Source organism: Enoplosus armatus, chromosome 5 (assembly GCF_043641665.1).
Source record: "Enoplosus armatus isolate fEnoArm2 chromosome 5, fEnoArm2.hap1, whole genome shotgun sequence".
NCBI classification, from domain to species: domain Eukaryota; kingdom Metazoa; phylum Chordata; class Actinopteri; order Centrarchiformes; family Enoplosidae; genus Enoplosus; species Enoplosus armatus.
This window is the reverse complement of record NC_092184.1, coordinates 4,095,544-4,116,669: the sequence shown is the minus strand read 5'-3', so window position 1 is coordinate 4,116,669 and position 21,126 is coordinate 4,095,544. Positions and strand designations below refer to the sequence as shown.

General features: G+C 42.3%; 3 protein-coding genes across 3 annotated transcripts; 1 reads left to right on the top strand and 2 right to left on the bottom strand.

Annotated features, from left to right (window-relative positions):
• Positions 1-1,618: 1,618 nt before the first annotated feature.
• poldip2 (polymerase (DNA-directed), delta interacting protein 2) lies at positions 1,619-12,186 on the bottom strand. Its single transcript, XM_070905681.1, has 11 exons — positions 12,002-12,186; positions 7,088-7,169; positions 6,647-6,744; positions 6,432-6,531; positions 5,544-5,619; positions 5,162-5,269; positions 4,675-4,811; positions 4,414-4,440; positions 4,093-4,218; positions 3,642-3,721; positions 1,619-3,408 (listed from the first exon to the last, which is right to left on the bottom strand). The coding sequence occupies exons 1-11, from the start codon at positions 12,184-12,186 to the stop codon at positions 3,294-3,296; spliced, it is 1,134 nt and encodes a 377-aa protein (XP_070761782.1). The 3' UTR covers positions 1,619-3,293.
• Positions 12,187-12,835: 649 nt separating this feature from the next.
• tmem199 (transmembrane protein 199) lies at positions 12,836-15,505 on the top strand. The gene is made up of 6 exons (XM_070906222.1): positions 12,836-13,240; positions 13,860-13,933; positions 14,129-14,218; positions 14,624-14,666; positions 14,778-14,890; positions 15,077-15,505. Exons 1-6 carry the CDS (start codon positions 13,057-13,059, stop codon positions 15,170-15,172), a joined length of 600 nt encoding a protein of 199 aa, XP_070762323.1. The 5' UTR covers positions 12,836-13,056; the 3' UTR covers positions 15,173-15,505.
• A 2,681-nt stretch (positions 15,506-18,186) lies between these two features.
• sebox (SEBOX homeobox) lies at positions 18,187-19,783 on the bottom strand. Its single transcript, XM_070906562.1, has 3 exons — positions 19,681-19,783; positions 18,995-19,203; positions 18,187-18,885 (listed from the first exon to the last, which is right to left on the bottom strand). Exons 1-3 carry the CDS (start codon positions 19,781-19,783, stop codon positions 18,187-18,189), a joined length of 1,011 nt encoding a protein of 336 aa, XP_070762663.1.
• Between the last annotated feature and the right edge of the window lie 1,343 nt (positions 19,784-21,126).

The following is a 21,126-nucleotide window of genomic DNA, read 5'->3' as shown; positions in this document are numbered from 1 at the left end:
ACAACTTCACCGCCTCTCCGAAATATTTACCTTCGACAACAGCGTCATCCTCTTATTGTGCTGTCCTCTAAAGCAGAGCCCTCTGTCCTGGACCAGAGGAGGAGTACGAGGAGGAGGAGGAGGAGGAGGAGGAAGAAGCGGATCGGGGGAGGTGGTGCACGAAACAGGGCATGGCAATGTTTACGTCTCCTGAAGATCACCACTGACTGTCTGTTCCTGGATCTGCCCTGTCCTTCCTCAGCCGCTGGAAGTCATGCACAGCCTGCAGCGAACACACGGCGTTCGTCCTTCTCCAAGGTTGATTCTCCATCCGCTCCTGGGCAGGAAACAGCCGCATCGGCGTCTCGGTCCACCGGCTGTGTGGAGGCTGCAGCTCCGCGGCTTGACAGGAGGGGAGAGGCTGAGGTGTTCCCCTGGTGGGACTGAATTATGTATTGCACCCTCTGTTCAACTGTATTAGGGGGGGGGGGGGGGGGGGGGGCGCGCAGCGAGTGCACGTGAGCTCCAGTCCTCCCCTACTCACAGGATGATGGAGGGAGGGAGGAGCACGAGCCTCGTGCACCACCAAGTTTGCAGTTTCTTAGCTCTTAGGCACGACGCTTCCGTCGCACCAGTCTCCATCAAATGAACGTGCCAGTTTGCTGTCGCCTTGCTCCTCTCCGCAGACACACGCCTGGTCAACATGACTCATACCTTTTTAAATCATGTATGGTCTTGTGGTAAAATCGGCATGCACCTGATTGTCAAAAGTATCCATTTACAAAAGAAATCCTACAATTTAAACACATTGATTAGCATTGTGTGCTAGCATATTGTGGTAGAAGTAGCCACACGGCCGCTTAAAAGTTAGTATCTTATTAAAATAGGCACAGTAGTGTGTAATGCATTCTACTTCATAGAAAACTACAGGCAGCTTACTCGTTTATAAATGGCCCTGAGTCAATGGGCAACACAGCACACATTTTAAACTGGCAGATTTTCCTATCAAGTTTGGTCTTTTGCATAGAAGAGACAAGGCAACTTTTATGTGTTATATTTATATAAAAGGCTGACATGAACTAGGATAAAGTAATGGGATTGTTTTCATACCACATGACGTAGTTTTACCTGACCATCAAGTTTAATTTCCAGTTACATTGAGTCCATTTTATCAAAGAGATGATATGGAGAGTTTATCAGCATTCAATGCAGTAAATGTGATCACATGGTCCTCATACAACTGATCTGCATGTAGCCAGTGACCCAGGGAAGGACTGCACTGACCTCTGGTGGTGGCTATTTATTCTCATTTTAATGTGGTTGTAACACACGCGATCCTATTAAAAGACGAAATATACACAAAATGAAATATATATAAAATTAGTAGCAGCAACAGAACAGAATATGAAGAGGAACTAGATATACTGGCTTTCAATATCTGATAAAAAAAAAGGAAATAAAGAGAAAAACAAATCTTCCAGCTTCGATTAAAGCAGATTAAAAACAAAGAAAGATACAACACATTTTCTACTTCTTCTCCATGTGCAGACAGGACCTGTGTTTACCTCACAGGAGCAAGTTTAACACTGACAGCTACATACGTAAAATACAAAACGTACACAAACAAAATGTCGAGATGTATTTTTCAAAAGGTATATTTATTAGTTTTGCCTTTAATTACATCTCTATTTACAGTAGTTTTTCAACCATCGTATTTGCTTCAGATCACTTATGAAATAAAGATGTTGGTTTCTTTCCTCACTTTACCAGAGAGAACTTTTCTTGTCACAGAGCTTGCAAAGTCAAACAGTCAGCCTTAACGACAGACATGCGGCGTGTGCGTACAGGATGAAGACTTCAGTCTGGTTTTTTACAGAGACCAGACTGCAGTGAAGAAGGTAGACATTTCTCTCTCTTTCTCACACACACACACACAAACACACACACACAGACACACAGACACACACAGACACACACAGACACACACAGACACACACAGACACACACACACACCTCTTAGCCCTCTTAGCCACAACACTGGCTGCCAACGGCTTACTTTAATTACTTTATGGTGCGCTGCATTTGTTAGACCTGACCCTCACCTTCTTTCCCGGCAAAGGATTCCAACACATACAGTTCACAGTTTAGAAAAAGTATTCTCAACTTTTTTTTAGTTTGATCTTTCACAACATTGAATCACAGTGTCATGTCATTATGTAGTTTTTGAAACACTCAAGTGAATGGGACTTGTCAAAGGGGGGTAACCAGATCTCTTCAAAAATGATCTACATTAGGAACAGCTAACTGTTTTTATGAGTTGAATAGACATCAGTGTGTATGATGTGATTTCAGGGTGAAACTCATCTGTATCTAGAAGGTTCGATGGCTGGTTTCTCTCTTTCCTGAAATAACAGAATCTCTTTCTCTTTCCCCAAATAATGACATGAAGGGGGTGAATGTAAAAATGATTGTGTTTTATATTTTATACTTAAGACCATTTGTAGAGATTTGATTTCACTTTGACATTTGAGTCTTGTTTCTGCTGATCAGTGTCAGCAAACCCAAATTCCATACACTGTGTTTCAATGTTGCCACCAGCCCAGAATTCAATCCGATTTCACTCTCACAAGTGGCCCACAGAGGTCTGACATAACTAAACTGTGATTGTGAGGGCAGTATTATAATTAAAAAACATGACAGGAAAATAGGGTCCAGGATAAAAGAAATCCGTCTCGTTTTCATAAATTCAAACGAGAACATCATTAAGGAAGGAGGAGTTTGAAACACGTAGTTTAAGCGATGGCTTACTTGTTGACTTTATGTGTCCGACTGAGGCCTCAGTGTGAAGCTGAGCTGGAGTTGTTGCTCTTTTCCTGAACCCAGAGCTCAGCGGGGGGAACACTCCCACTATAAAAACAGCCGGGTCAATATTTTAGCTATTGGATGCACAACATGTCCAGCTCAGCTTGGCAACATTAACTCACCTCCCTACCTCCCACTAGACCGCACACGTCTCTTCAAACACAACATGGAGTGAAGACGCAGATGACTGCCAATACTGTTTCTACCCTATATGATTTAATCAATGACATATTGCTGTTGGGTGCACTCTGGCAGGGAAATGGCAAGGTGGGCCTGCATTTGGATGATCTAGACAATGCTATATTTTCCCTTTGCATATAACCTGACTCACACTAGTCTTATGCTGAGGGCTGAGGCAACGTTACAGGAGGAGAACAACTCTAGGCAACCGAGACAGGACCAGGACTGACAGTGTGTCCGGGGCCCCACAGGAGGAAGGTGACTACTCGAAGTTAGAACGTGTAACCAGCGGGGGGCGCTTTGTCGTCTTTGTTGCTCTCCAGGGAGAAAGGAGGAATGCGGACGTCGAAGTGGGAGCCGTCGGTCCTTTCGATGCGAAACGTCCCCCTAAAGGCAAATAATAGAATGAGTACACTATTGCACGCAGTAAATTAGTGGCAGAGCACAACAAAAAGATTGGTAAATATTGTGCACATGGGATGTACTTAAAAATAACACGACCAGCAAATCAAATAAGTCAAAAAGTTATGTTAAAGCTTTAGAAGATTGTACTAAATAGTAGAATATATAGCAGAGATGGGTGTAACAGTAAACTGATGATGAAGAACGGGCAAACTCACCACATATGACCACTGGGGGCTTGTAGGGACACATGGCTGCTGTACTGAAAGGCTGGCTGTTCTTTAGACAACACCGGCTCCTGTGACAGCACACAAAGACGAGTACAATGTGACGAGGTTACACAAAACCTGTGTATTTCAAAGTGCAAGACTCTAGTCATCAGTCAGTGTTTGCATTACTATAGTTGATGTGATATTTGCATCATCTGTAGAGGTGCACTATATACTAACAGCTACAACAGTATACTATGATGATTAGCATGTGGTACATACTGTATAAAATTAGTATAGATTTGGGACACAGCATTTTTTGTGTGTTCTGTTAAATCTGCTACATCTAAAGACGTTTAAAAATAGTCTGAAAATATATCATTTACTAGGTAAAAAAGGTAAAAGGACGCCGTGTCCGTCGTGATCTTGGATACTGCGTTTGTGTGCGTGTTGTACTAACCCTGCCTACGACTCCTCGTCCTCGGACCGTCTCCAGGGTTCCTGACAGGCTGAAGATCCTCCAGTGCCTCTCTCTCAGCTGAACCACCTCGTTGCCCATGTTCTCCAGACGGATACAGTACCGCCACTGCAGGAAGACAACACACACAAACGTGTTAAAACACCGGTTTGCTGGCAAAGGTGAAGCTCATAGTCACCATGAAATATTCCTGTGCCTGGCTTGTAGCTGGTGTTCATTTCCCACTGTGGCTGTCCTTGTGGACCACTCCACATGATGTTCCCCACAGATAAAAAACAAAACAAAACAAAATCTGCTACTTACCCAGTAAACATGGGAGTTCTGGGCCTCCTGAGAACAAGAAAGAATTTCATTAGTATTTCAGGAGACAGAACCAAAACAGGAAAAGGCTACAAGAAGCCTGCAGGCCAGGGTCTTGATTGGCAGACTCAAAATGACACCAATGCAACGTGGAGCAGCTTCACGCTGCTGTGGCCACAGGCTATGCTTTAAGAAGATCCAGCAGAAGCTTCATATTTCTGAGGTACTATGCTGAGTTATGTAAGAGTTGGGCTGGCCATTTACCCTCATGCCCATGTAGAAGGGGATGACAGTTACTCGGATGTTCTCGGTGGTTTCCCTGTGGACGTCTGAGAGCTCCAGCCAGGGGTGGTTCTTCTCCTGCCACGCCTTCAGGGTGTCTCTGGCTGTGAACGGAGGAGCTACAGAGAACGAAAGGCACAAATTATTACTGGAACACTGTTTTCTGTTACTTCTGCAATGTCACAGGTTAATGTCAATGGTGTCTATAGCAGATCTGAACCGAAGGTCACACTGTATATGACTTCTTGCATATCAGAGAAATACATTCAACTGCACAACCAACCACCACGGCTATTAAATGACTGTAAAGATGCAGAAACGAATAACGCCTAAACGTATATGAACTGCATGCAATAACTATGCAATGTCCTCTTCACAGAGATGTATTATTTACTACTTTTAAAACCAATATTTAACTTCACTAAAAATATTGTTGATGTTGAAGTAGAGACAGTAGAAGAGTGTTTACATTTGGCAGGGTTGTACATAAGGAAGCGCTCAAACAGCTCGTGCTGGATGGGGGCCTGCTCTGCAGAGTTATAGGGCAGGATGTCTTCATGGCTCACATAGTCCAGACCTGCAGAAAAACACACGGTCACATGGGGACGAGACTGAAAACAATTATAAGTTTTAGATTCTAGGGGAGCTATGCTGCTGACTCAGCTCTCCTGTACTGAGTCAAATGTAACTTGGACTTGGACCTGAAGTGGAATTAACAAACTGGGCTCTGAGCTGGACCGTATCTTTTTCATGCCTCACAAATGCCCCATTCAGAACCGTTAGAACGAGATATGCAGTGATGTATGAGTGAAGTCTGTGCATCCTGACACAGCCTCTACATGGCTACATACCTGGGATGGCGTACAGGGCTCTGCTGTCATCATGGTTGGCCAAAAATGTCACTGCCTCCGTCTGGGACCTCTGAGACTGTCAGACACAACACAAACCAACAGTCACACAAGTGGTGACACGCACACTAATGAACAACCACAGCTAGATTCTACCACAGTGGTGGCTTTGTCTCCTGATGACACTGCATATCAAAACAATCAAACTGTGCTTATACAGGGAGGCTACAAGTGTTATATTAAAGCCTCTCTAATGGCAGTATGAATTACCCCAAAGACCAGTTACATACTCTTACCTTTACCTGACCTCTTACTCTTACCAAACATCTGTCCAACAGCTCTGTTTGAGTGCGAGAGTAACAACTAGGGATTCAAGTGTCAGGACTATTTATTCATTTATATCTTACACTTTGTTGGCTTACTTTTAATTGTTGTTCACATGGAGAGAGAGAGAATTAGTGTGTGAGATCTGGACATGGATTGTGCAAGAAAAACAACAAGCCTTCTCCTTCAGACAGAGGCTCATTTGTTGAAAGAAGTGACTCAGTACATGTGCACACGTAGTTAGTTGCTTCAAAAGCCGGTGAGATTGTAAACACACCCACGAGGTAGAGGCTGCACAACGCTAAGGAACGCATCATCATCATCATCATCATCATCATCATCATCATCATCATCATCATCATCATCATCAGACAACGGCTGCTGAATGTTTAAAGAACGGATGAATGACATTCAAATACCAAGAGCAGCACCCACTGCTGCAGGAGCATATCAGCAAATGATCAGCTTCAATGTCAACTGAACTTGCTTGCCTGTCTGGACTCCCTTCAAAAGAACTCAATTTGGGGTGATTTGGATGCATGTGAAATGTAACATATAGTGACGTACTATGTGAGGGCAGTCTCTAGTGTCAATCAGGACTTGGTAGTAGGTGTGAGTCTTCCCCTTCACCTCCTTGGAGCCGTGGGCTCCTGGGGGCTCAGGTTTGCTGAAGGAAGAAAGTTAAGAGAGACAAAAAGGATCTCAGTTATACAAGTCTCACCCACAAACCAAGCCACCGAGGGCCTGTCTGTTGCAGTCTGCAGCCAGAGATGGAGGTTTACCTGTCAGACATGGGAGGGGTGATGTCTCTGTCATAGAGTCGGGCATGCCAGGGAAACAAGACGATGCCTCTGTAGCCAAACACGCTGTGGAGAAACAGCTGAGGAGAGCACAACAACAAGGAGAAATGTGATGAGTTGCTGTGAGATTATATCTGTGGGAGGTTTAACAAAGCATAAATTAGATGGGATTACAGTCACTTGACAGGATCACGCAAATGTGCTATCATAGCAATAGAAAAGTTACTGATTTATCAAATCGTCAAAACAGACTAGACAGGGAAAACACTATCTGCAGTACAGTAATAAAATAAGTCTAAAATTGACCTAAATGATTTTCTAATGAGGGAGAAGGTCCTTCGGAGCTAGACCAGCCCATCTGTGATTTGAAGAGTGTGTGTGTGTGTTTGTTTGTTTTAGTGGGTGAAAGTGAGTGAGTCTTACCTGTCCCGTTTCATATTTGCCGTGCTGCTTCACAGCCTCAAACACTCCCACTGTCTCCAAAATCTTCCCTTCTGGCCTGTTCCTGCCAAAAACAGGCAACACCATTACACACTGGACCCTGTGTGTGCGCGCTTGTGTGTGTGTCGCCGTCAAAAGAAAAACATATCACCACAAACTAACAAACATTGTCTGTATACAATAGACTGAGATCAAAACAACATCATATATGGACAAACAGGAAATCCCACAGTTGTGAAGAGAAGAGGCTTCAGGATTTTCCCTCCTATAGAGACCATTTACATTCATCCCTATAGGAGGGAAGATCCTGCTGCCTCCCTTCAGCCTCTGTCCTCCCCTTCAGTCGTAATCTCAATCACAACTCTGACAAGATTGAATAAAACACCTCGACTTGTCAGATGTCAACAAACAGGAACACCATTGGACCTAATCTCCATGTTCTGGCCTGCAGCCTCACAACACCACACACACACGCACTGACTTACAGTACATATTACCACTGACAACAACAGCTGGTCACTTCAAATAAATAACACGCATACTTCTGTGCTGACTGCAAAGCTAATCTTCACAACAGAGATGAAGAGTGGGGATTAATGAGGTGGATATATGGACAAGGGGATTTAATATCACACAGGAGGCTGGTTTCAGGTTATTTTCTTATCGTGTGTATTACACAAGAATAATCACAAGGTAACCTGATTTTACTATGAGAAATATGGTCTAAGTCCAACTGAAATTAAATTGCATTTTCTTTGTCTGCTACAGCACATATCTGCTACTCTGTACATGACTTCTCCCGTGTTCTCCATCACGGCGCCCCCTAGTTTTGCATTAATTCGACTGAATACCGTTCTGGTGTCTACGTAGATGGAGACCTTATGTCAATATAGCCAATCAAATCTTGCATAAGGCAGTAACGTCAGTGTGCAATCACACTATAGGCAGAGCAGACGGCCACACTGAGCCAGACACACAAGAGCCACAGACTGCAACAACAACCACATTAGCTTTCCTGCTGTGTCCTTCTTATCTAACTTACAAACATGAACACAAAGTCTTGTCCTGCAACGTAGCTTGTTGAACGAGCAACCAACCAAACCTTCACAGAGGAAAAGGGTGGGCAATATGGCCAAAATCTTCTATCCTGGTAGATGTCATTTTAAATCACGGTAACAGTATATATCATGATATAGTTTGTTTATTTTGTCTCTTGTTCCCTTTGGTGTCACACCGGCACACTAGCAGCCTGCAAGCTGCTGTCAATCAAATACACACTCACTCACTCACTCACTCACTCACTCACTCACTCACTCACTCACTCACTCCTCCAGTCGGCTGAGACACAAAGGACAATTATCTCTAATTAAAATCAGGAATGCTCCAATGCTACACTGCACTGAAAGTTGGATGTCAGATTTTACCAGCTGATGTTTTTTAAATCTCAACGAAACACAGGGGAAAACATGGATTTTCTTTTCCCAACATAAAAAAAAACACTACAACTAATGTGACAACGATGACATTTAGCCATGTTAACAAGCAACTGATAATTATTTTCATTAATGATTAATCTGCTGATTATCGTCTCAATTCATTATTTTGTCTATAAAATGCCAGAGAACCATAGAAAAACGCCATCACGATATCTCAAAGCCAAAGGTGAAATTAAAATAGCTTAGTTTGTCAGTCAACAGTTCAAAACCCCAAAAGATTGGGTCTATTGTAACATAGACAAAGAAAAGCAGCAAAACCTCACATATGGGAGGCTGGAACCAGGGAATGTTTGGAATGTTTGCTTGGAAAATACTCCAAATGATTGATGAATTATCAATAAAGTTAATTTTCTGTCTACTACTCTACTAGTAGTTTCAGCTGTCATTAACACCCTAAAATATGTAAAAAAAAAATAGGGCCCAGGTTTAAACATACCAAAATTACCCTGAAACTCTTACATACAAATAATTTCCTTATTTCCTAAAGGAAATAGAAAACACTATATAGATCAATAACTAATGCAAAAACTCCAGGAATGTACCAATGTTTTCACTGCACTTTACATACACCAGAGCAGCTCTTCATTTTTAACTTGGGCTCTTCTGTTCTGCTTCTACCTCTGTAACAAATTAATCTGAGAAATGTCAACACACGGCCAGAGATAATCAGATCTAAATATAGCCAACCCTGGAACAAGCCAGCAGCTACTGCTGGTCAACAAATAAGCACAGGAACTATCCATTTCACATCCCCCTTTTCCTTCTGTACTGGAGGAGTGAAGGCAGGTCATTATGTCACTGAGCTGTCATCATGTCGGGGAAAGGTTGGCAACGACGGCAAAAAGACAGGAGATATGATTACACAATGATAAAGTTACATAAACTACAGTGAGAGATACGAGCTGGTGCTGAATCACTGCTGCTATTCCAACCACTGAGGGGGCACTCACCCACCTGTACACCCACTTCCCTCACAGAGGCTGTGTTTCACAAGCACACTCTGCCATGACCCAACCTGATTTCTTCTTTTTTCTGGTTGTTCAGATGAAGGCAGCTAAAGAAACAAGAAGACCCACTGGTTTATCTCTGTACTGGCCCACAGCCAATTCCCTTTTATTCCATAAACTGCTGGTGTGACCGCCAAGCAGGAAAGTTAAGAGTGTAGCTGACATACATTGCTGCACCACCACCACCACCCACACAATAACAAAGACATGTCGGAAAATCTATCAAATATAGACTTTTTTAGAGCAACCGTCTGGGCTAAATTACTAAACTATCATCAGTAGTGTGCAGAGTCAACATGACTGTCCCCATGTTACTAATGATAGCACTAAGTCTGTAATCTCTGATCACATGTCCAGGCTGAGTGAAGCAAAAAACTGCTTGATCATGGTATGTGAGGTGGGTTTCATTTATGTAGCAGTCTGAAGAAAAACAAAAGTACGTAAGTAAACATTGGAGTTTCCACAACAGCATCCCACAATAACCAAACAAAACAGTTAGACATATCAATGACAGAGATGCCAAAAATAAAAAGACACACAGAAGGACAAGGACACCCTTTCAGTCAGATTGTCTCTGAGAAGTGGTTCTCTTAGACATGTAGTGGTTGGTTTAGTCCTAATTGTGCTGGAATCTGTACTTGGAAAGGTGAGTAATTTAAGTGATGCAACTCATGCTGCTATGATTTAAACATACATTACTTGTTGGTCAGCAACATGGACAGAGAGTCAGAATGTACAACTGCAGTCTGTTGCACTTTTGGAGATGCAAGATAATAAAAAGTGAGTGTCTGCGTGGAAAAATAAACAGACAGGTAACATGTTTTTGTCATTCCATTCATTGTCAACAGAAAAAACATAACATCCTGTGCACCATAGATCCTAATAATAGTAATAGGGAGAGCATTACATGACACTTTTGCTCACTACAAAACCTTTCTGTAGTGAACAAGCCACATAAGGTTTAGTGAAAACCAACAAGTGTGCTGCAAAACTTCACAGACAATCAAGACAGTCAGTCTACCTAGAGGGCCAGAGGGCAGGGACATGTCATGGAACTGTTCCAGATGTGATTTCTCTATTATAAACACAGAAATTATGTTTTATGAAAGTCAAATCTGACTGATAGGAATATTTTTGTTGCATTAAAAAAGTTTTAATGTTCCTTTAATAAGCACAGGCTTTAGTTTGTTCTACCTTTGTAGGAAAGTCTTCTCTTCACTACCAGCATGATATGATATATAAAAATACAGCTTTATAAATAACTTATGACACATCTGTGAGAAAGCAAAACATGGCCTATAACAGTACTAACAACAACTATTTACTCTGTTGAACCGTTTCCCTTGGCTACTACGTTTAATTTTGTCTTGTTCATAAGCATGCTCTATAACATTTTCAAATTACTTGTGCGAATAGAATTGAAATGTAACTTTATGCCTTTTGATTCGCCTGATCTGAATGTGCATTGACTTAAGTGCCACCCTGCAAAGTGCCAATACTGTCCACTGAATGAAGCGGAGGCGACACTGACAGGTCTGGACTTTGCTGAATATGAGGCCAACAACGTTTCACGACAAGTTCAGTTCTGATGAGCTTTGACACACATTTTAACCTTTCTTAACAAATATTTTATCGGTGTCTTAACAAATACAGAGATCTGATATCATACATCGTTGAGCACAGTGAGATTAACTTAATTATGTTGCTCTTTTGTTTATTTTTTTGTTGTAGGAGGAAGCAAAGTCTTTGTAACAGCAGATTTCCTTAAGCAGAGTTGTTACAGCACAGGGTCATGTTAAATAGTACAAATGCTATGTAAACATGTGATCCAGCATGAAATCTTAAATCCTACAACGTAGAGGATAAACTAAGAACATCTGTCCAATTAACAATGCATTAATTTATACTTTATCAGATAAAAGACAGATAAACATTATACCAGTATGTTAGATAATCTAACGTTACAGCTTGTTGCATCAGTAGTACCGGATTATCATGCCACTAACGTTAATCTGTTTTAAACGTACGATAATTAAAGAAGACTCTGCCACGGTGGATTTTTCTAACTGTGATTTAACATGTATCGACTCAGCAGGTTGGAGACAGTCAGACCAGACCAGTGTCAGGTGTTGCTCAACCCATGCTGGCTAGTTACATTGCTAGCTAATGAACAACAGAGGGCATCTGTACTTTTCTGACTTTCTGCTGCTAAATTCCAGCTCATATTCGCACACTATGCTCATAACGGAGGCACCACCTCGATGCCTCTGTCCATTCAACAACAACGGGGCCAGTGTCCTTACGGTGCCATCTTGAAGAACTCGTAGTTAGCTAACGTTAAAGTCTTTAGCATGTTAGCATTAACAGGGGAGGACACTGGCTGCGTATCTTACCGTGACGACATGAACCTCCTCTGCTGAACACCGCCGGCCAGTCCACAGGCTCGGCATTGTAACCGCGGTCTGTTCACCTCAAACCCGCCGCTGCTGTCAACGACACTGAGTATTCTCTGTGTGTGTTTCTTGTTGTATTTACTGACAGTGCTCAACAAACCACGGCGTAATGCACAGGCCGCCATCTTTCCAGGCTGGGCACGCTCGCACACACGCATTTACAACAGGGTACTGATGCTGCTTTCAGGGAACGACTGACGATTCGTATATACGAGAACTAGACGTTAACCAACCGATAAACTGGTATTTCTTTATTGTTTTCCTATTAAAACAGATGGGGATTCTCCGGCATAATGTCTGTATATGATTGTAACAGCAAGGCATGATTAAACACATTGTGAGGTTTTCAGCTTGCTTTCATTATTATCTTACAATGAGCAGTGAAGTTTTCATTAATACAATTAAAAAGAGAGCATTAATTAAGTATTGATGTGGCACGTGGGCTTTAAGTGAAACAACAGACTGCTTTTGTTTACATTTTAGTTTGGTTTCTCACTAAAACACTTTATTGCACATAATCCACTACTCTGGCTTTAGGAGTTTACAAGGCGACCCCGAAGGCACCAAAGGAGCTCACGTGTACTGTAGCGAGCAGCATTTGAGTTGAATACGGAATAAAACATGAAATAATTCATTATTACCAGTATCATTTAACAAATATTACTAATGAGATTTGACCATTTTCAAAAAAAAAAAGCACAATTTTAAATAAATGTTCACACAGTTTGTCATGTGAGCGCCTACGTCATCTTGTCACAAGGCAAACAACATGGCTGCTTACTGGGCTTTACCGTTCACCTCTTAGCTGTTGTGAGCTGTTAAACGCTGAATTTCAATGTTCACAATGATAAAACAGTTAAAGCTCGCTTTGGCTCATTTTCCGTGTTAGCATATGTACACTGGCACCTCTTCACTGTTGACTAAAGGCGTATCTGTCCAGAGAGCCGCGTCGCATAAAGTCAGATCTCCCTGTCAGAGTCAGCTGGATTAAAACCATGGCTTCGGCATTTGTAGTCGGCGATACATTCAGAAATAAGGTGAGGGAGGTATTGAAAACGACTGACTCGTCTCTGCCCCAAAACTTGAGAGAAGAACTGGAGGAGACTCTTGAAAAACCAGAGCCAACAACCCTGTCCTTCAGTACGGCGAGGAAACTCAAGAAATGCCTTCAGGACAAAGGTAAAGTCTGCTATTAATAATGTAGCTTATGATGATGACTAATGATACTGTTTTTCCAAAGGAGTCTGGTGGAGTATGTTTTGTACCATTACTCTACAGACAAGAGGTACTTTGGTCCTTTTTAAAGGGACAGCTTCAATTAACTTATTATAACAACATTTTGACTCAGTAACTCTAATGTACAATATTTCCTAACATTTTATATGCATATAATCGAATTTGTGGTTGGTCAAATGTTTCTGATTTTAAATGGTCTTGATAGAAATGGTTTGCTGATGCACAGTAGATATGAAGCCTCGAGAGGCGTTCACTGTTCACTTCATTCAGCAAGAACAGTTGAGCAGCACAGATTGTGTCCCTACCTTAAAGATCAGGAAAAAGTCAACATTTATGCTACAGTATGTCACATTATTTCATTAAACAACATCCCAGGATATAGTCTCATGTAATGATATCCATATTAAAGACATACTCTGTCTTCCAGCTTTACAAACACATGCCGAAGAGTGGCGCCAAAAGAGTTCTGACGTGTTCTGCAATAAAATAATTCATACTAGAAGCCAAGCCAGTAATATGTAATGTTAGTTAATTACATAACATTCTGTTGTGTTTTCACCAGGGCATCCCTTCTACCTGCATGAGTTGCTGGAGGATAGCTCACTGCACCTTCCCGAGGTTGTTAAGCCTCCCAGAGTAAGTGAAACCATGGACATCCATTAGAGTCATGCTGCAGAGGCAGATGGAGTCCAATTTCTGCAACTTCCCTATACGATTTGAGTATTATCCTTTCAGAGGGAGGTACAAAGAGCTTAATATAAAACCAATAGCATAAGCACCTGATGCAGCACACAACTCAAATGAAACTGTGACTTTTCCCTCTTACCGCAGAACCCCGAGCTCGTGGCACGTCTCGAGAAGATCAAAGCCAAACTGGCCAATGAGGAGTACAACAGAATCACACGCAATGTCAACACTCAGGTGCGTTTTTGCATTAAAAGCATCTTCATCTCATCTGTATCGAGGTCGGCATGTGTTTCCATGCTATGAGATTGAAATAAAATATGTATCTATAATTATAGAGTACTTGACTGTACTGTTAAAGCTTGCATTGTCTCCTTCATCATGGTGGGAGACTTACTGCAGCCTTAAAACCCACAGTGTTTTTACGAAGGCAGAGAAAATAGGATATTTTCAGGATCCTATCAGCATGAGGACCACAATGGGTCCGTCCCTGGTGACGGGTGGCATTTGATAAAAGAACATACTGACTACATTTCAGAGGAATGCAGTGCTGATTTTTGTAGCGGGACAGTTTTACTTACAAGGCCCAGTAAAGATTGTCACATGTTTTACTATGTAATAAATATCTTTCTTTGTCTTCAGGAAATCAACCGCAATGGAACATTAGCAGATTTTGGACGGCAAAGTTAGTGTGGTACACTACAACAACAATTTTCACTGCTTATTATGTTATATAACGATTCGAGCAAACAGAGGCTGAATAATAGCAACTTGTTTTCCCCCTCTCCTCCTCCAGTGCAATCGGTGAAAGCACTGGTGGTGACCATATTCAACTTCCTGGTCACAGTGGTTGCTGCTTTTGCCTGTTCGTATATGGGGAGTCAGTACCTGTTCACCGATACTGCAGCGGTAAGACATGTATAATATACACGTAGCTGCCACAGAGAGGGGTTCAAATCTATGGTGATATTGGAGGCTGTATTTCGGGATGTTTTTGTTTTGGTGTCCCTGATGTTTTCTTCTTGAAGTTGTATTTGAGTTTGTGTCCTGCTAGAGTTACCTAACTTTTTTTTATTTCCGACACTTGTTTTCCAGCGAGTGCTATCAGCTGTGATCGCTGCATCTGTAGTCGGGCTTGCTGAGCTGTATGTGCTGGTCCGGACCATGGAGGGAGAACTAGGTGAACCATAGCAGCTACCAGTGATCTGTAACAGCCCTCAAAGCAGAACTCTATCAACCCCAACCAAGCCTACTGATTCAGACCAGACATCTCACTTTGAAAGTGAAAGCTTTGTGGACGTTTTGCTTTTCATTTGACAGGAACTTGATGGGATTTTTGAGTGAAGTTACTGAGAGTGTTCAAATCAATGGCACTAGTAGCACTAAATGGAAGCTGGAACATTACAAGTAAGAAAATTGGTTCAAAATGACAAGAATATCTGTTCTTTGACGTTGTCGAATACTACTGCTTCATCTGACATTCCACCTGCCCACACCTTTTTTATTAAATCAAAATATGAGTGATATTTCTTATTTATTTAAAGTTACTTTGTATTTCATATTTTCCTTAAAACTACAGCCTGTAGTTTTCTCTTTCCCTTTGCCGCTGCCCTGTAAAAAATCTGTTCATTTACTTATGATTCCTTCCATTCTGTTCTCAGGATGTGTTCAATAAAACCATCAGCATTAACTAAAGCTAATGCAGGAAGCTGAAAAGCCTCCAGTTAGTGTGACCTCCCCCATAAACTACATTTTCTTTGTCTGCACGTTGTACAGGTTTGTTCCGGACATGTGGAATCACTATTGTGAGGACACTGTGGACCTTGATATGAGACTGATGTGATCTTATTTAAATATGACTTCACTGCCAGTTACTGTTTTTAGTTTGTGAGCTAAAATACCTAAAATGGCCCATGAACATAGATGTTCAAATTGGATGAAAACACTTGTCCGTGCCACTCAAAACCCCAAACACATTCATTTCCGCTAAAGACAAAAAGCTAAAGTCCAGATGAAATGAAACATTTCTTTTTAACCCCTTTAGATCACAACCACGCTCATATTGTGTTTTACCGGTTTCATGTGAAACAAAATATGATGTGTGCTTGGATACACACACACACACACAATACTTTACTTCAGCTATGATTTGACGCAGTTTTAAGTTACTTTATACCTCACTTAAACTGAGCGTGAAAGATGATTCTTCACCTTGGGAAGAGTCGTTTGACAAATAATAGTTTGCCCAGTCATCCTCAACTGGGCAAACTATCCACCGATGAAGACCATGCTATAAGGTTGGGAAAAGCTAGTAAGTTAGGTTTATTTTTCTCTGTAGCGGCCCCTGTTTGGACTCTTCTAAATAACCCACCAGCTGTGGCATCACTCAGTAATGCTGTTATTTTATCATCCATCTCCACCTGACAGATGTGGCAATAATTGTCTTCTGATCTGTGCTTACTGTATCTGCTTTGAAGTGAATCATAGAGCCGGCCGACACATGAAAAACAACCGATTATTGTACCCCAGAGGTACAGATAGAAGACTTATCATTCTCATAACAACAGCACCACGTATCTCATTTCAAAACAATTCCCATACAACACAAGACGATCTGTTTCCTCTGATCCCTCGTCCAGATATGAATTCATGTTTTTTTGTAAACCATCCTATCCTCTTCTTATTAAGTCCTGTCATATCAGTGGAAAGATTAAAAGATGGAACTACATCTGGAATACAAAAAAAAAAAAAAAGTATCTTCCTAAGATCTGAGATTTGACACCCGGATTAAAGGTTTATTGAAAGATTATTCGGTATTAAAGATGATTATGATATGCAGAGATCTCTGTCCAGCGCTGGGCGAACAGTGTGCACTACTGTCTGTCATATTTGCCTCTGTATTATACCTCTCATGTAATATTTCAAAACTTAAATCCAGGCAGAATTACAGAGCCTGTAAGCTGATAGACCCTGAGCTCTAGCTTTAATTTAGTTCTTATTTATTTATTTATTTTTTTTCTCCTTCCCTCTGTCCATCTAACCCTCCTGGTACTTACAGTACAGTACAGGGAGATATATATTTTGACTTCAAAAAAATAATTATTCCCGTCATGGTATCTTACCACAAGGAATCATTTTAATCACGATGTTTTGAAAGATAATACTCGTGGGGTCGCAGCATTAAACATGCCGGCTTAGAGGAGGAAAACAGGAGCTGGCGTCTGTGAGAAGAATCCAAGTGCATCAGTGATTCCACTGTGACGACAAGTTACTGAGTTTAGGAGCTGATCTACCAATCTTTTCCATTAAGTCCTTTATTTATTTAGAAAACATCAAAACGAGACGAGAAACGTGCTGGAACAAGTCGTGAGAGTACACATTTTACAATTGCTGCGGCTCAGTTTTCACAACCAGAGTTTCAATTCGCTGTCGGCCTCAAGAGTCTTCACACACACACACACAAATCAAAGGAGGTAACACGCGATGTATCATTGTAGGTTCATGTTCATCGCTGCGTTTGAATCATTGTTGTATTTAAAATAAAACAATGCTGGCAAACAGCAGCCCTTTCTCTGCAGTAGTCTGCAGAGAAAGGACACAAATAGCAATGAGAATGACTTGTGAACGCTTTTCATTTCATTTATTGGATATGTTGTGAGTCTGACTTTAAACTACAGGAGATCTTACAGTCATACAAGACTAAATGAGGATTGCGATGTCGACTCTTCGTGTTCTGCATCGATCTGTTCAAGACACCAAACCTTAGATATTTACATCACTCGTATGTCTAATCATCTAGAATACAGCACATTAAACCACAATTCACACCCACAGATAATCAACACGTCACGGCGGCTGACAGTGATCAGCAATCAATCAGGTCTGTACGCTCAGCGATAAGCACCGACACTTTTGATTTAGTGTTGACTGTTGCATTTCAAGTTTTGCACATTGAAACTCATGTGAAAACTGAGCCGAAGCTCCTGTAAAATACTGTAAATTGAAAGATTTGGGGTGGAGTGAATCAAATCACCCCCAAACATATTTAAAACATGACTGGAACACAAGACAAGGGCAAACCGACAACAGCGACTGGTATCTGGAGCTTGTGGCGACACACTGGACAGATGCAGACGCGGGGGGGGTGTTGTAAAGGGAAATAACAGAAGCACATCCAGTATTATAATAATCCACATCCAGAAGGATCAGAATTCCAGAAAGTTGGTGACAATAGCAGCGTTGTAGATCAGGTCTGAGATGTAGCCCATGGAGGTCTGTGGTCCCATTTGTGGGTGGTGGTGGTGTGGGTGGTGGTGACCTTGACCCTGAGTTACCTCCCAGTACACTGGCTGAGGGTGGGAAGGGACTACCTGATCCACAGAGGTGTGACCTCCACCTCCTGCGCCGCCTGCGTACACGGCCTGATGAGCCCCAGATGGAGCCACGGTCTGGGGTTTGAAGTTCCTGAAGGCCTGGTAGGAGCGGGCGGAGGCCGAGTGGTGAGGCTGCCTGGTGATGGGCTGAGGGAATGAACCCGGAAGGAAACCGGGGAGTGCCGGTCCCAGGTGCTGCCGCTGGTGATGCTGCTCCTCCTCCCAGAGGCGAGGCTCCGGCAGTTTTGAAGAGCCCAGCGCGGGCTGGGGGAGCAGAGAGGAGGGAGGTGGTGGAGACGATACCGGGTTGCTGTAGATTTGGATCCAGTCGGAATAAATCTGTGGGATCTCCTCACAGGAGTGGTTCTGCTCTGGCCTGAATATGTCTGCCAGGGTGGTGGAGGCGAGGAGAGCAGAGGTCACAGGCCCGGGGGAGGGATCGACAACCCCTCTCCCTCCCAGGACAGGCTTGGTTGACTTGGGGAGTCTCCCAGTCTTTATACTTCTGGCTCTTCTGTTTTGGAACCACACCTGTGGAAATGGCAACATTTGTAACGTCTGGGTCCCATTAATGAAACTAATATACTACAACCTGTGAAGAGCTGTCAGTCAGCCATCGCTCTGCTTCACTGGGCCTCACCTGGATCTTGCTCTCCGGCAGGTGTGTGTGCGCGGCCAGCCTCTCCCTCAGGGTGATGTCCGGGTAGGGAGTCACAGCGAAGGCCTGCTCCAGCTCGGACAGCTGGGCTCGGCTGAAGATGGTCCTCTTCCTTTTCCTCTGGCCCTCCATCACCGCGCCGGCGGCTCTGTCCGGCTCCGGAGAGGACACCGCGCCCTCACCCCGGGACTCTTGTGACGCATTCACGGAGGGAAGCGACACAATCAGCATACAGTAAGAAAAACAACAACAACAACAACAACAACAACAACAACATGTAAATAAAAATAAAGGATGAATAAGAAGGAGGGAGTGTTTCAGGAGCTGTGCGGTAAAATGAAACTACAGTGTAACACACGCTTTATTTGTTTTAATTTGGCAAATACATGTTGGAGCCATTTGAATGTCTTTTAGTCACTGTAGCCTGTTGTCTACACGGGTTTGTCCGATGTTTATTGGCTGTTTATTTTATTTAGATAATCATTCTGTCGGCCTCATGTCTGCTGTGAGTTTTGTTACTGCCCTCTTTTCCCATTGACATTGTCATTCTGATCCTAATTCTTTTCATGCTGAAAGAGTTTCATGGTAGTTTAATTCAATAAGGTGGTTACAGCACAAGACGATGACAGAAAACACCAAAATGTTGTTCTGAATGTTGTTGAACTCACCTTTGCAGTGATCCTGTTCTCCAAATAACGCCCTCAAGTCCACCATGTCCTTCTGCTGGTTCTGCTTGAGTAAAGAGAAGTCTGAGTCCATGAAGAGAGCCATAACCCCACACACACACACACACACACAGACACACACACACACCTCCGCTGCTGCTGACAGCTGACAGCTGAGGAGGAGTGACCGCTTCTTATACCCAGAGCCGATGGGACACCCAGCACCCAGCACCCACCACCCAGCAAATCCAGGTGTCATCCACCTCGGCCTCTAATCCCCAGTCGAGGGAGGCGAGCAGACGTGTTTGCGTGCTGCACTGCGTGATGTGTTCACAGAGCCTGTGTTTGTTTGAAGGGTTTTTTTTTTTGGGGGGGGGGCCTTGTGCCTGTTGTAATATGTAATATGCCGTTAGGCTAACAGTAAAGATTGTGTGTCACTGTAATAACAGATTAAAGGTCAGAGACAAATATAGCATCATTTACAGAAAATGATTGGAAATGATTTTAAAATGGTAATAAAATCGACCAAATACTGAGGTCGTAAGTATGTATAATAAGAATCAATTGGGACAAAGCAATGATCCAAAATATTAATGAATATATCATTTCTACATGACTAATTTATTTTTATTTAGATATACTGGCCAGCAAATGATTCCACAAAACTTTCAGAGAAGGTTAGATTCTTAATAACCTCCCTTTTTTTTTTTTTTTGTTGCAAAACAACTGTGTGAGATAAGACCCCCATAAGGTCTGCCTTATTCTGCTCTTCAGCTGCTGGAATTTGCTCCAACACCTGGAGCTTCTGTAGGCGATGAGACACCATTTCTCCTTTGCTGGATTACAAAGTTCAATGCTGAGACCGAATGACATGCATGCTTGCAGGCTACCTGTGTGACAAGTGAAAATACATGCGTAATCTATGGATTATCCATGAGGACGGTTTACATTTGAATTCAAAATATAATGAAAGAACCTCTTTATCTCTCATGTAAATGGGTTTTTTTTCCCCCCTGTGGTCTGCTTGATGTCAAATATTCATATTCTTCTGTGTTCTTCATTTGTGATATGCCACCATAGAAAAATATTGGGGGAATGCAGATGTAAGCATGTTTGAGAGAAACAAAACTGGACGTGTGGAGTCTGAATAATTTGACTTCCTATGGTTCAAATTTGTGGGTACGGATGTATATTATAGTAAATCAGATGTTACCTAACTACCAAAAAATAAATCCATAATAAGGATAGAGATGGAAAGTCCAGCTCATAAAAGTTCAACAAGATAAACACTATATGGAGAGCAAATAATGACAGCCAGTAGCTGGAAGTCTGGTACATTATTTTAAGCACTGTCGGATCATAAAGTAATACCTGGAATCCAAAAGAAACAGGTTTTACCTTTTTCAGTCCGCAGTTGACGTTATGTTGAAATTTTCCTTTTTTCCTTCA

What these genes read in the sequence shown, in the direction of transcription:
- poldip2 (XM_070905681.1), bottom strand. Translation starts at nt 12,186, where the DNA reads ATGGCGGCCTGTGCATTACGCCGTGGTTTGTTGAGCACTGTCAGTAAA. An exon ending in AGCCCTGTACGCCATCCCAG is followed by an intron (nt 5,270 to 5,543) that starts GTATGTAGCCAT and finishes GTTTTTCTGCAG; the next exon opens with GTCTGGACTATGTGAGCCAT. An exon ending in AGAACTCCCATGTTTACTGG is followed by an intron (nt 4,219 to 4,413) that starts GTAAGTAGCAGA and finishes GTCTTCCTGCAG; the next exon opens with TGGCGGTACTGTATCCGTCT.
- tmem199 (XM_070906222.1), top strand. Translation starts at nt 13,057, where the DNA reads ATGGCTTCGGCATTTGTAGTCGGCGATACATTCAGAAATAAGGTGAGG. An exon ending in GAAATGCCTTCAGGACAAAG is followed by an intron (nt 13,241 to 13,859) that starts GTAAAGTCTGCT and finishes TGTTTTCACCAG; the next exon opens with GGCATCCCTTCTACCTGCAT. An exon ending in AGCAGATTTTGGACGGCAAA is followed by an intron (nt 14,667 to 14,777) that starts GTTAGTGTGGTA and finishes CTCCTCCTCCAG; the next exon opens with TGCAATCGGTGAAAGCACTG.
- sebox (XM_070906562.1), bottom strand. Translation starts at nt 19,783, where the DNA reads ATGGCTCTCTTCATGGACTCAGACTTCTCTTTACTCAAGCAGAACCAG. An exon ending in AGAACAGGATCACTGCAAAG is followed by an intron (nt 19,204 to 19,680) that starts GTGAGTTCAACA and finishes ATGCGTCACAAG; the next exon opens with AGTCCCGGGGTGAGGGCGCG. An exon ending in TGCCGGAGAGCAAGATCCAG is followed by an intron (nt 18,886 to 18,994) that starts GTGAGGCCCAGT and finishes CCATTTCCACAG; the next exon opens with GTGTGGTTCCAAAACAGAAG.